A 15,165-nucleotide genomic window follows, 5' to 3' on the forward strand; every position below is an offset into this window, starting at 1 on the left:
CCGCCAGGGCTGCCCTTTGTCACCGGTTCTGTTCATAACTTTTATGGACAGAATTTCTAGGCGCAGCCAAGTGGCGGAGGGTTTCCGGTTCGGTGGCCTTGGGATTCCGTCTCTGCTCTTTGCAGATGATGTCGTCCTATTGGCTCCATCGAGCGGTGACCTCCAGCTCGCACTGGGACGGTTTGCAGCTGAGTGTGAAGCAGCGGGGATGGGGATCAGCACCTCCAAGTCCGAGGCCATGGTGCTCAGTCGGAAAAGGGTGGCCTGCCCTCTCCGGGTCGGAGGGGAGTCTTTGCCCCAGGCGGAGGAGTTCAAGTATCTCGGGGTCTTGTTCACGAGTGAGGGGAAAAGGGAGCGGGAGATTGACAGACGGATCGGGGCGGCGTCTGCAGTGATGCGGGCGCTGTACCGGTCTGTCGTGGTGAAGAGAGAGCTGAGCCAGAAGGCAAAGCTCTCAATTTACCGGTCAATCTACGTTCCGACCCTCACCTATGGTCACGAGCTGTGGGTAGTGACCGAAAGAACGAGATCGCGAATACAAGCAGCTGAAATGGGCTTTCTCCGCAGGGTGGCTGGGCTCAGCCTTAGAGATAGGGTCAGGAGCTCAGACATCCGGGAGAGGCTCAAAGTAGAGCCGCTGCTCCTCCGGATCAAGAGGAGCCAGATGAGGTGGTTCGGGCATCTGGTTAAGATGCCTCCCGGGCGTCTCCCTGGGGAGGTGTTTCGGGCATGTCCGACTGGGAGGAGGCCACGGGGAAGGCCCAGGACACGCTGGCGAGACTATGTCTCTCAGCTGGCCTGGGAGCGCCTCGGTATCCTCCCAGAAGAGCTGGTGGAAGTGGCCGGGGAGAGGAGTGTCTGGGCTTCCCTGCTGAGACTGCTGCCCCCGCGACCCGGACCCGGATAAGCGGAAGAAGATGGATGGATGGATGGATGGATGTTCAACGTACAAGCCTTGTTAGAACACATTATTCAAGACAAAAAAAAATGCATTTTGACCATTCTGGAAATACTTAAAAAAAGGTTTTGCTTATTTGTCAACGACCCAAACACAGCTGAGAGGAGCGACATGACTCTGAAGAAAACTCAAAACCTAGCAGCTCAAAGCAGAGTGGTTAGTCTGACACTGAGTCGACTCTGTGTTAACTATTAACTTCATACACTTCATTAAATCTACTTTCAGGATGTGGGTAAAGGAAGAGCACAGAGACAACTTCTACTGTGAACACGTTTAATGTCCACCACGACCGTAGGACAACAGAACACTGAACGACCATGATGCATTCACTGCACTGTGGGAAACAATATCACTCTGCCTGTAACCCTTAGTAACCTTAAAGGGGAGAGCACAACTCAAAACAATACTCTATAAACTGATAAACAGTACTCAATTTGACACATAGTTGTTGTAAATGTAAATCAAATTATGGAAATAACCTCAATCTGTGAAAAATAAAAATCTACAAACTAAAACTTCACAAAAATTTCATCTTACATTAAAGACCTGCTTCCTGTTAGCACCATCAGAAATGATGGATTCAAGAAGTTCATCAGAAAACTAAATCCAGATACAAACTAACAAACTGTCTTCAACTTTCACTGAGGAGCAAAAATCTGACTTTACATTTAAATGAAATTATTTGATATTTATCATGATAATTATCGATATCCCCTGTTATGAAATATTTTATCGTGATAACATCATTTTCAATATAGCCCAGCGCTAGTTACATCAATGATAATGGCCACACACACACACACACACACACACACACACACACACACACACACACACACACACACACAAAGAGAGGTACCGCACATATGTGTGCATGAGCTGTAACCTCATCCTGACGGTGTTCATGTCCGAGTATCAGTGAATAAAGATCCCTGTCATTGCATATAATGCTTGACCTTTATCTAGCTCAGTCACCGTGTCTCCATGGTAACACACACACACATGCACACACACACACACACACACACACACACACACACACACACACACACACACACACACACACACACACACCTCAGATAAACGTACAGTGAAAGTGAACCGTGATAACCTGAATGTCAGAGGAGCTGTGATGAACTGCTCAAATACAGCAGAGTCTCATTTCCTGTCTCTCCTCATTGATCTGGTTCTCACACAGGCTGAGTGCTTCCACATGTGGCACAGGATGGTCCGTCTGTTTGACCGACATCTGTTACACATGGTGGCCCTCTGCTGGACATGACCTGAAATGACAGCAGCAGCCTCACACATCTCTGTGTTCTGTTTGATTTCCCTCAGAAACAAGGTTATAATGCACATGCTCATGCGAGTGAAGCTTTATCAAAAAAGTTAAGTTGAAGTTTATCAGTTATTTTTTTTTGAAATGGCTGAGTCTTATAAAAGAGAACATTGCTTGTACGTTGACCTCCGTTAATTCTTTAAAATGCAATATTCAAGTCTTGCCACAGATTCTCAACAGGATTCAGATCTGGACTTTGACTGGGCCATTCTAACATGAATATGCTTTTTTCTAAACCATTCCATTGTAGCTCTGGCTGTGTGTTAGATTTGTTGTCCTGCTGGAAGGTTAACCTCCACCCCAGTCTCAAGTCTTTTGGAGCCTCTAACAGGGTTTCGTCCAGGATGGCCCTGTATTTAGCTCCATCCATCTTCCCATCAACTCTGACAGCTTCCCTGTCCCTGCTGAAGAAAAGCCTCCCCACCGCATGATGCTGCTGTATTCAGGTTATGGCTGTGTTAGGTTTTTGGGTGTTTTGCATGGCTTTTTCTCTGATCAATGCTCTCCTTGCCCGGTCTGTCAGTTTAGGACGATCATGTCTAAGTAGGTTTGCAGTTGTTCCATACGCTTTTCATTTTCAGATGATGGATTGAAGAGTGCTCTGTGAGATGTTCAAAGCTTGGAAAAGGTTTTTATAACCTAACCCTGCTTTAAACTTCTCCACAACTTTACCCCTGACCTGTCCAGTGTGTTCCTAAGTCTCCATGATGCTGTTTGTTCACTGATGTTCTCTTACAAACCTCTGAGGCCTTCACAGAACAGCTGTGTTCATACTGAGAGTGAAGTGCACACAGGTACTCTATTTACTAATGAGGTTCTGAAGGCAGTTGGTTGCACTAGATTATATCAAAAGGTATCAGAATAAATGGGGTGAATACATTTGCACGTCACACTTTCAGATTTTTATTTGTAAAAAATCTGTAAGTGTGCAGCACATATCATTTTCTTTCCACTTCACAATTATGCACTACATAAAATCACAATAAAATATTTTGAAGTTTGTACATGTAACGTGACAAAATGTGGAAAAAGTTCAAGGGGGTGAATACTGTTGCAAGGCACTGTATGTAGAGCCACTGAATAAGAAAAGTGAAAGCCTCACCACAGAGTTAAACCTAATTCAAACCCCTTGGTGGTACCTCGTCTTGTATAGAGGAATTCTTATAGTTTTTCTTATCCCCTAGCTTTTATCTAAGCTCTACCAAAAGGTCAGTTTTGTTTTCTTTTACTCCCATCATCTGTAGCAGCGAACATGATGAACATTGTGAACATTCTTCCCTGTCAACATTAGCATGCTAAAAATGTCATCTATGCATACTAGCATGTTGGTGTGAGTATTTTGCATTGTTGTAGCTATGTAAAGCATCAGACCTGTCAGCCATGGGCGGAGCCAGACCTTTTTGACTGAGGGGGCCAAACTGGGGCCTTGACTTTTGCAGGGTTAGCATAGAGTACAGTATGTGTTCACACCAAACAGCAACCTTTGACCGTGAGTTGAAGCCAATGCAGAAGTGTTAAAAACTGCAGTTTCTCGAGTGTCCGCTTGAGGCCGGCTCAGGAAGTTCCCAAAACCACACACACCAATTCAGAAAAGCCGATCTTTACAGCAGTAAAATATCAACTTTTAGTGTAGTCTGATTGGCTCGTTTCTCTATCTACACACACTGTACAGGGGGTGATGTTTTCATAACATGGCAGTTTCGAAGATATTAAGATTACAAGTTTTCCATTGTGAGAGGCACAGCTGACTTGATTGATGGGCGGGAACACTGTAGCTGTTGGCTAGGAGGCTCAAAGCCCGCTCCTTACGTCACACTCGCTTAACAGAAGTTTGGTTGAGTTCAGCATTTCCAATATGGCCTCTGCCGATGATTGGCTTCAAAACAGCGTTTCAGAAACAGATCGGTGACATCACGGAGACTACGTCCATTATTTATACAGTCTATGGTTCACACCCACTGGACAGCATTTATTTACACTTTCTATTTAAGCTAGTCAGATCTACTTTGGCCGCTAACATGTAGATATGAGAATCAATCAATCAATCTTTATTTGTATAGCGCCAAATCACAACAAAAGTTATCTCAAGTTTCTTTTACAAACAGAGCAGGTCTAGATCGTACTCTGTGTTAAATTATGAACAGAGACCCAACACTAAGACAAGTGTTGACTTTAATCCCCAATGAGTATTGCACCTCCTAGTATTCAGCTAGTTACAGCGGCAAGGAAAAACTTGCTTTTAAAAGGCAGAAACCTCAAGCAGAACCAGACTCATGTTCGCCATCTGCCTTGACCAAGAAGATCGAGAAGATGTTACATTCTTGTTAACAATGCTTTAACTTTAAAAAGTAACACAACAGGATGGCAAATATATAAATCTTCCTTCAATCTTTAAAGCTTTAAGAACTCAATAAGATTTTTTTTCTGAAGACACGATTCAAAACTCCAACAATGGAAATCTGCTCTATCAAATTACGGAGAAAGTAACAAGCAGCCTGTTGCAGCAAAGCCCAAAATATTGATTCTAACACAAAACCTGCCTCTGATAAGGCAAGTAGCCAATCATAGTTCAGCATTTTGGGATGGCTACATGTGTGCCCAATCAGATTTCAAGGGGGCCATGGCCAACCAATGGAAGTACCCCTACCAGTCAGCATGACTGTGGACTCTCAGTCTGATTACTCGTATTGTCACCCTCCTTTCACTGCAGCACAAAGACACCACTTTAATTCAAACAGGCTGCATCAAGTATAATTCTCTCACAGGGTCCATCGTGTGGTAATTTATACCACATTTTCTTTACAAATCTCAGTCACACAATAAGATATTTATATGACGAACTAGGCATCATGATGATTATCTTAAGGCAAAGCGCAGTTTGAGGGCACCGCGGGAGGCAGACCTCCAATTTAAAATCTGACAGAGGCTGTGAGTTATAGTGCTGGGAAGCACTCGAATTTTCACTGATTGAGTGCCAAAATCAGACAGATTTACCACACAGAGAGGAAAAACTCTACATATCCAATTTATTTCTAGTCAGACCATTAAATGAAACTAGTGGTAACAATTTGAAGTCACAAAAATCTACTCAATGGTCTTGGGGCTCTGCTGTGACAGCATGTTGGCAGAAAGCTAAGATGAGGTGCAGGATCAAAGAGTTTGATTTGTATGCCTTGTCAGGAGGAACATCAGGTAGACTGAAGTACAAACAGACCAGGGAAGAGAGATATTGTTGAGGCCCATGTTTCTTAAAAGTTCCTCTCAAATCATGCAGCTTCATCTGAGTTCATTCAACAAATGTTGTCTATGGTTTGGAGATCAATCAATCAATCAATCAATCAATCAATCAACCAATCAATCAATCAATCAATCAATCAATCAATCAATCAATCAATCAATCAATCAATCAATCAATCAATCAATCATTATTTGTATAGCACCAAATCACAACAAACGTTATCTCAAGATGCTTTTACATACAGAGCAGGTCTAGACCACTCTTTGTCAAATTATGAACAGAGACCCAACACAGACAGGATACGATCCAGTCCCCTCTTACTGACGGGACTCAATTTTATTTTAATCCACCATGAGCATTGCACCTCACAGTATTTAGCTAGTTACAGCAGCGAGGACAAACTTCCTTTAACAGGCAGAAACCTCGAGCAGAACCAGACTCATGTTAGAAGGCCATCTGCCTCGACCGAGCTGGGTCTGGAAAGAGGGATAGAGGAGAACAAGAGAGAGAGGGAGCGGTGATAGTGATGAGACGGATAGTAATAGTAGTAGCCCCTGGCGTCCGGCACGTCTGTAGCAGCTGGAGTCTGGAACATCCACAGCATCAGGACGTCTACTGTGGGTGTGAGATAGGATCCCGAAAAGAGAGCTATGCTTTGGTCTCTGGCTCTTAAAAATGAAAGATGTCTGTATCCCTGCTGACTTTGTGAGAGGAGTTTGGGAATGTGAAAGGGGAAGTGTTGCTCAAAGGATTATTCTAGTGTCCGCCCATGAGCTCAGGAAAGAGTGAGATCCTCAGAGCATCAGTACTTGTAGGAGCCGTATTCTAGTTTATTTCCTTATTTGCATAGTTTGTTCATTTTCTGCATTCTTTGTTTTTTGCTTTTTAATTTTGTCTTCACCCTCCACAGGTGGTGAGGGCACTAGTACTTAAGTTGATGCGCATGGCACAGATGGGAGAGTAGACAGATCACAGCGCATACCGTCATTGACCGCATGAGTAAAGAATACCGACATTCCCCCCAGATTAACTGTAACTTGAAAAGATTGATTTCATTTTGTTTATTTGTTGTTTTCTCTTTTGTGCAATAAAACACCTCAAGAAACTTTGAATCACTGTCCACTGGATATGTTGATCTTTTACTGCCTGCGCGTGTGATATGAATGTCCATACCCCCTGGTTACAGGACAAACCAGATTTTTAAAGTTTTTGCCACTTCAGCACTACTTTCTGCAGCTCTTTGCCAATTTGGAGGGTCAGGGTCACAGGTTGGAATATCTCTGATTAAATGACCTTTACTTAATGACATTATGAGTGCTTATGACATGTACTTAACTTTCTTCAATAAACCACTTTGTCTAACAAAATAGGACCATTTCCCGATACTAGATACCCTGTCTTTTTCTGCCTCTTGCTTTGTTATCCAGAACCCAACACAAAACTTTCTCTCAGGGTATTTCCTGGTTACATTTTTTTGTTGTTGAGACAGTTCTGCAATCATTATCATCCCAGTGTTAATGTCCCATATATTCTGCTCTCATAGCCTCCCCTCTCTCTGTGTCAGGACTTGGAGGCCATAGAGTCAGTCCTGCAGTCCAGAGCCCCTGAAGGAGACCCCCAGGAGGCCTGGGAAAATCGTGGTGGTCTGAACCTTACCAGCTCCCGCTCATCCTCCGGTCTGAGCCGGCAGGAACGCAACAGACAGCTGTGGGAGGACATAAGCACAGTGGAAGAAGACTCCAGCAAACTCAATGCCCTGCAGCTCCGCCTGGATGAGTCCCAGAAGGTCCTGCTGAAAGAGAGAGAGTAAGAGACAGAGAGTCTTGTTAATGTCAAAATTCAAGAGGTTTTATGGTGATGCGTGAATCACTTCAAGTTGAAGCAGTTAAGGAAAATAAATTATGAGACCAGAGGCAAAGAAATGTATTAAACAAGTCTGATTAGAATCTAAGACAAAGGATTACAGCAGATTAAATATATTCAAGTAGCTAATAATAATGAGATGAGATGTAACTCAGTTGTTGACAGAGAGTACCTGGATCACATGAGATTTAGGGCAGTGTTGTGATGATGGCTTACAGTTCTCTGGAGTGATGTATGAGCTGCACAAAAACTGTAATGTGGAAATAGTAACAGGTTACTTAAAGAGTATAACTGAAATAACTGAGTGCTGAAACTGTGTGTGCTGTCTTTGTTTCCTCCAGAGACAAGCTTGCACTGAGTAAGAGCATCGAGAGACTGGAGGCTGAGCTCAGTCAGTGGAAACTTAAATATGAGGAGCTCAGCAAGACTAAACAGGAGGCTCTCAAACAGGTGAGACATCTGTATAGCTCTTCACAGATAAGCACACATCTACATCTATACACATCTAAAAGTATCTTCTGCTGTCTGTCTTAGCAGAAGGGGCTACTAAACATTAGTTCTACGGTCAACTCTTCAAAATTTCAAAAGGCGGTCAACTCTTCAAAATTTCAAAAGGCAGTCAACTCTTCAGAATTTCAAAAGGTTTTCTGCAACAAGTTTTGATTGAAGGAGCTCTAACTCTCTTATCATTCTCTCTCTCTTCGTCTTTGTCAGAAAAACAGCAGCTGTTAAAGGGTGGTTGCTTTGAGATAACCATTCAGATAACCAATCCAAACTGTAGGAATTAAATATTCAGTAGTCATCTGAATGATAAGTATGATATCTTTCACAAGTTGTGTTTCACCACAATCATTGCCTCTCGACTTGAAAAGTTATCCCATCTCTTATCAAAGATGATCAGACTGGATACAGAAACGTTGTTTAAAAGATAATGTAAGGAGATTTCTTAATGTAGTTCACTGTACAAAGTCTATGGAACAACCGGTTATGGCCATCTCATTGGATGCTGAGAACGCATTTGACCGTGTAGAATGGCACTTTCTATTTATGGTCTTACACAGAATGAACTTCGGCCCCCTATCTCCCATACTTTTTGCACTGGTATTGAACCCTTAGCCATTGCAATAAGGTCACATATCTCCATATCTGGGGTCAAGGTGGGGTGTGAGAACCATGTTATTTCTTTTTATGCAGATGATATAATTTGTTTTTCACCAAGCTTGATGTATCTATGCCTGCCCTCACAGAACTCTTAGCAAAATATAAAATAATATCAGGATACAAGGTTAATGTAATTTCAAACCCTTCCCATATCTGTACACAAAAGCTTCTTCAAGGAATTACAAAGGTTGTTATCTTCGTTTATCTGGAGAAAAAAGGTTCCTAGGATTAAAATCAGAACCTTTTACAATACCCCCCAATGTGGAGGGCTAAAGCTCCCAGACTTCCAATTATGCTATTGGGCTGCCCAATTAAGGGCTATATGGCTTTGGCAAACACATTTAGTTAATGCTCCTGCATGGAAACAAATAGAACAGTGCCATATATCAGATGTCTAATAATCAATCAATCATCAGGGTTTTTGTTTGTTTGTCTGTCTGTTTGTTTTTACTTCACTTGTTTTTTGTCATATGTTATCTATTTAGTTGAGAATAGAATTCTGTCATGTTTTGGCAGTGCTACACCACTAGGGAGCAGTCCAGATCTGCTGAGGGGAGAGGCAGCGGTAGAAAAATGAGCCAGCAAACACACTTGTCATAGAAAGGCTCAATGAATGACAGAATCAGTGTTATCAATATGGTAAAGGAAGAGAGGGGGGATAGGTCAGAGGATAGAAGAGCTGTGTAGATGGTGGTGATAATGATTGTTTTGAAGATAAGGGGGTAGAAGAGATGCAGATGGAAGAAGGATTTGGTAAAATGCTGAAGGTGGAGGAGGCAGATGAGACACAGGCAGAGATTCAACCTTCAGATAAGAACATGGAGAGATGAAAAAGGAGAGCAGGTCAGTCTTATCTACACATTTGTTGTTCCAGATACTCCAAGATCACAGGAATGTTTGGGCCCACAAATGACTTCCTTCTAAGATGGAATAAGGGTGTAGCGTATTGCAAGCTCAGATATTAAAAATATGAAAATTGTATTTCATAAATGTATCAAATATGAAAATAGAATTATGTACATTTTTCCTTGAATTAATTATTAGGGCACCCCCTCGATAAGAGGACGTTATTTCGTTGAATTATCTTGATAATCAGCTTTGATTATGTTTAATAATTTGGATCAGTCTCTATTATTATATTTGAAATCATGAGTTCTTCACATGCGCATTGGCTAAACCTACTGATGAGTGAGTATAGGGACAGCTTCTCTATGATATAAAATGTTTATTTAATAAAAAGATGAGTAGTAGTGGGACAAACAAAAATAACACACAACAAACAGTTAACAAACAACAGACACTGATACCTTTTATATGATTACTGAGAAAATTAAAATCAGTAATGAGATATATCTTAACTATAGCGACGTTTCATATGTATGTAGGATCTAATGAGTTTAAGGAATTAAACAGGAGAAAGGGCGTTGATTTGTATTTCTAATTTTAGAGCTATAAATTGGAACCTATTGGATTTAAAACACCACACCAACTCTGATCACAGTCGTGGAGAGATTTTGAAAGATTTTATGTCTATCTGCCGTTCTTCATGTTTAAATCCCAAATCCAAAAATAAAACCCTCAAAATGTTTTCATCACTTCATTTGCACCAGTTAATTTGTGTGCAACTGATAGCTAGCCTGAGTAATACCTTGAGAGTACATCAAACCTATGTGAGAGCATGGCCATTATACCCCATCAAGCTATGCTAGGTGGGAAAGCATTGCTTGTCCACATATAAAAAGCTCATATTATGGTCCTCATATTCATGCACTGTGACTCCAACCTCTTATCTTTTTAGGGTCACATTTCTAAAATCAGGGGGTGTAGAAGATAATTAAGTTCCACATTGGAATTGAAAAACAATAATAAGATATCAACAATAAATATCAAGATGCCAATCCCAGTACTTGACCTTGTGCCTTGCTCCCTCTTCTTAAAACCATCCAGCTGAACCTGTTGAAGGAAATGCACCAGGATGAACTCGGCCGCATATCTGAAGACTTGGAGGATGAACTGGGAGCCCGAACCAGCATGGACAAAAAAATAGCTGAGCTGCGAGCAGAGGTGAGGACACTGTGGAGCACAAACAGAGGTTATAAGGGGTTAAATAGTTTACAGCTGCATGGAGGACAAGGACAGGAGTATGAGGTGATGGAAGGGCAGCTCTTCATTCAACAAACAATGCCTGTGTTTTTTCCTTTATTGTCATATTTCAGAGAATGTGATTGATTTTTATGTTATTTTGATTTGTTAGTGTTACTTTTGATAAACACATTCTATTTTCCTGAATTCTTCAGCTTTACATTAAAGAACACTGCCATCTAGTGGTAACTCTGGGAATTTCCATCAGAACTTAAGTGCAGTGAGTTACAGTGTGTCACAGCAAGGTGTGGTCACAGGTTTGATAGTTAGGTACCCCTATCACTGATGCTATCACCAGTGTTGATTGGCTCTTATTTTCCTCTGCTTTTTGTGTCTGCATCAGATGGAAAGGCTGCAGGTGGAGAATGCTGCAGAGTGGGGGCGCAGGGAGCGTCTGGAAACAGAGAAGCTGGCCCTGGAGAGAGACAACAAGAAGCTTAGGGCTCAGGCCGAGGACCTGGAGGAGCAACTGGCCAAAAAACGTCGGCAAGCCGCATCTGCTCTTGACACCGACCTCAAGGCTATCCAAACGGAGCTGTTTGAGAGAAACAAGGTACTGAGAACATTTTTGATAATCACACAGCTGTGAACAGGAGGGGCAGTTTGGTCCTTATGAACAGCCAGTGTCATTAGTGTTTGAAGGAAGAGGCCACTTTCAGTTCCTAAAAATGGTTCCATGTTGGAGAAAAGCAAACATCTTTTCTGTTTATGTCTTTGTGTGTTATAGTATGTGTGTGTGTGTGTGTGTGTGTGTGTGTGTGTGTGTGTGTGTGTGTGTGCGTGTGCCTGTGCCTGTGTGCGTGTGTGTGTTCTTTTGTGTGTGTGTGTGTGTTTTTGTGTGTGTTTGTCTGTGTGTGTCCGTGTGTCTGTGTGTGTCCGTGTGTCTGTGTGTGTCCATGTCCGTGTCCGTGTCCGTGTCCGTGTGTGTGTGTGTGTGTTTGTGTTTGAGTTTGAGAAAGCAAAGAGAGAGATTGATTGTGTTTTGTGTATAGCGTTGAAACTTTGGTATTGATCCCGACAAAGAATGAGAAACAGATCAAGCGATTAAGATGCTTGATACACAAACACACGCGCGCGCGCACACACACACACACACACACACACACACACACACACACACACACACACACACACACACACACACACACACACACACACACACACTCACAAGGTGATTGATAGTGGAATCATCTTCAACTCCAGCCAGGGCTTTGGGCACCACTACTACTCAGATTGATGATCACTGTCACACAACACCACACACACGTACACACACATATACACACATACACACACGTACACACACACACACACACACACACACACACACACACACACACACACACACAGACCCTGGAGGAGCAAAGTGAGGAGAGAGAGCTCAAGATAATATTTCGTCCTGACAGTTAGTGTGTGCATATGTGTGTGTTTCTTGACATTTCTGATCTATCTTAACGGCTGCTGATGGATGAATTATATCAACAAATGAAGGTGTGTGTGTGTGCGTGAGTGTGTGAGAAAAAGCATTTTCTCTGTTTTTACTGTTTTGAGCCTCAAACTGCAAAAGGATGCTTGCTTTGAGCAGACTGAAGGGTCAGTTATTTGTCATCACTGTCATTAACGGGTCATAGTAAGAATGTTTTCCACTGATGTTCCCGGCACAGAGATGCAGAGACTCAAATGAAATCTGATGGTTTATTCATGGCTGTATCATTATTTATAACAACTGGGCCAAAGGAGTCAAGGCCATGACAATGACCGTAACCACGCAGCACTCTCTTATATTGTGCAAAGAGCATCCACAGAAGTGTGATCTGCTCTATGTATTGCTTAATCAACTGCATTTGTAGTTGCTGGCTAGTCCATACATGGTTTTAAAACCATAGACTGTTTAAAAATGCTGTTACTGAGTGCTGTTTTGAAGCCAATCGTCAGCCGGTGCCATATTGGAAATGCTGAGATAGTGTGAGGTAAAGAGGTGGGCCATTAGCCTTTTCGCTAACAGCTACAGGTAGCCCGCCTGTCTATCAAGTCAGCCATGTCCTTATTAAAATAATTCACCCCCATACAGTGTGTGCTGACAGACAAACTATCTTCTCAGACCTAAGCAGTTTTTTCTGAACCAGGCTGTAAACATGTTTATTTCTGCTGTAAAGATCGTCTTTTTTGAATGGGTGTAGTTTCTGGTGTATCTGCAGCCAGCCTCAAACAGACCCTTGATGAACTGTAGTTTTTAGCACTTGCGCATGGGCTTCATATTTTTAAAACCGGAGGTTGCCGTTTGTTTAAAATACATGCCCATACATGGAGCATATAGAATCTAAAATATTCAATATGACAGAGTTAAAATTCATTTTGTAAAGGGGTTAATTGTCAAAGTCTAGACACGTTTTGCCACCATAAAGGCTATAAGCAAGCCAGTACCATGTTGTCTGAAAATAAAAAAATAAACGCAAGGATAAGAGCTCTGTAAAGAACCCTTTCCCATCTCCCCACAACCAAATATGAGTTACATAACCTATGTGGCCCCAAATGTTCCCCTACACCCAAGCAGGAAGAAAGATGGAGATAAATGGACCGCAAGAAGCATCACTCGTAACCACCATTTCCATGCTAGCCCTCACATCCTGCCACAACCACACACCAACATAAAGAAGAAGAGAACAATCAAAGAGAAGAGTATGTATAGGGATGCTAGAGAGAGGAGAGAGATAGAAGGTTATTGGCTGTGCACGTCTATCTCCCCCTACTCCCCCATTTCCACAGGGGAAGAGAAAGGAGAGAGGCTGTTCTTAACTTCCATCAGTGATACCTAGACAGTTTGAAATGATAGATAGATAGGAAATCACTGCTGAACTTTAACCAAGTTTGTGTCAAGTTTTTTCAGTATATGTTAATAATAAAAGGCAATGTAGGTTAATATTTATAGTTCATTTAAAGCACAGAAAAAGTCCAAAAATGAAGAGGATGGAGATTTTAAAATCTCACCAAAGAGGGATGTGTGTTTGAGTACATTAACAAATGTAAACCTTCTTAAATATGTATGGAATTAGATACATGCACATTTTAATGATGACTTGTTATGACTCCTGTGGTCACAAGGTGGAGTTGTTCACTCAACATGATTCACTAAGTCACAGTGAAGATAGTCAGGAAGGACTTCTTTTTTCAATATGAAAAAAAATTATCTAGCCTCTCCAGACGATTGGTTACAGTTTGTAGACTTATTTCAAGTGAAACCTTTGCACTTGATGGAGGTGATACTTTCATGAGTACAAGTAACTACAGTGAGTGTTTTGATGACTAAACCTTATTATTTCAGAACATCTGTGGATAAGCTTGTCTGGGTTCATGTCATGTCAAAAAATCTTCTGCAGTAAGGATTTGTGGACAGGCTTGGCCAGGGAGCACATGTGTAAGTGTTTGTAATTATCCAACCCTCAGGGTTATTAATGATACTCTCAGGGGTATATAGTGCTAGAGGTAGCAGTAGGCACACCCACTTACATACTACACCAATTCCAAAACAGTTAGTACGTTTGCATAATCATTCAAAGCCTATATTTAAATGAAAATAGACAACATATGAAATATTGAAAAAAGTGGTCTTGTTTTATGGAGATTACATGCCCATTTTAAATTTGATGGCAGCAACATGCTTTAAAAAAGGTGGCACAGGGTTATGTTTACTGGCTTAATGGCATCACATCATACTGACCGAAAGAATGAGGTCACAGATACAAGCACCCAGGGTGAGTCTGAAGAGTGTTTGGGCTCACCATTAGAGAGAGATTGAATCCCAGATAAGCAGAAGAAAATTGATGGATGGATTAAATGGATGGATGGATGGATGGATGGATGGATGGATGGATGGATGGATGGATGGACAGACATATGAATGGATGGATGGATGGATGGACAGACATATGAATGTATGGATGGATAGATAGATAGATGGATGCATGGATGGATGGAGGGATGGACATATGAATGGATGGAGATATGGATGGATGGATATATGGAAGCATGGATATATGGAAATATTAATGGATGGATGGATGGATGGATGGATGGATGGATGGATGGATGGATGGATGGATGGATGGATGGATGGATGGATGGATTGGTGGATGGATGGATGGATTGGTGGATGGATGGATATATGGCTGGATGGAAATATGGATGTATGGATATATGGGTGGCTGGATGAATGGATATATGGATATATATCCATGGATCTATGAATGGGTGTACATAGATGGTTAGATATATGGATAGATGGATGGATAGATAGATGAAGAGATGTGTGGATGGATACTGTATTTGTCCTCTCCTCTGTCTAATCTCCACAGATAAGATTGTCTTCTTTCTTCTCTCTGTTTTCTTTTCAGTTGCGTTGTATGTTGATTTGTTCTGGTTGGAGCATTGCCCATAAAACCCCCCTCAGCTGTATCTCTCTTGGGC

General features: G+C 41.8%; 1 protein-coding gene across 2 annotated transcripts in view; it reads left to right on the top strand.

Moving 5' to 3' along the window:
• The window catches only part of ccdc102a (coiled-coil domain containing 102A), a 79,362-nt gene that overhangs the window by 52,542 nt on the left and 11,655 nt on the right, over positions 1–15,165 (top strand). For both annotated transcript variants that reach the window (XM_034680675.1, XM_034680676.1), the window contains exons 4-7: positions 7,100–7,341; positions 7,740–7,848; positions 10,507–10,623; positions 11,045–11,254. In XM_034680675.1, the coding sequence (XP_034536566.1) occupies positions 7,100–7,341; positions 7,740–7,848; positions 10,507–10,623; positions 11,045–11,254 (678 nt within the window). The remainder of the gene's footprint in view (positions 1–7,099; positions 7,342–7,739; positions 7,849–10,506; positions 10,624–11,044; positions 11,255–15,165) is intronic.

Source organism: Notolabrus celidotus, chromosome 3 (assembly GCF_009762535.1).
Source record: "Notolabrus celidotus isolate fNotCel1 chromosome 3, fNotCel1.pri, whole genome shotgun sequence".
Lineage (NCBI taxonomy): Eukaryota > Metazoa > Chordata > Actinopteri > Labriformes > Labridae > Notolabrus > Notolabrus celidotus.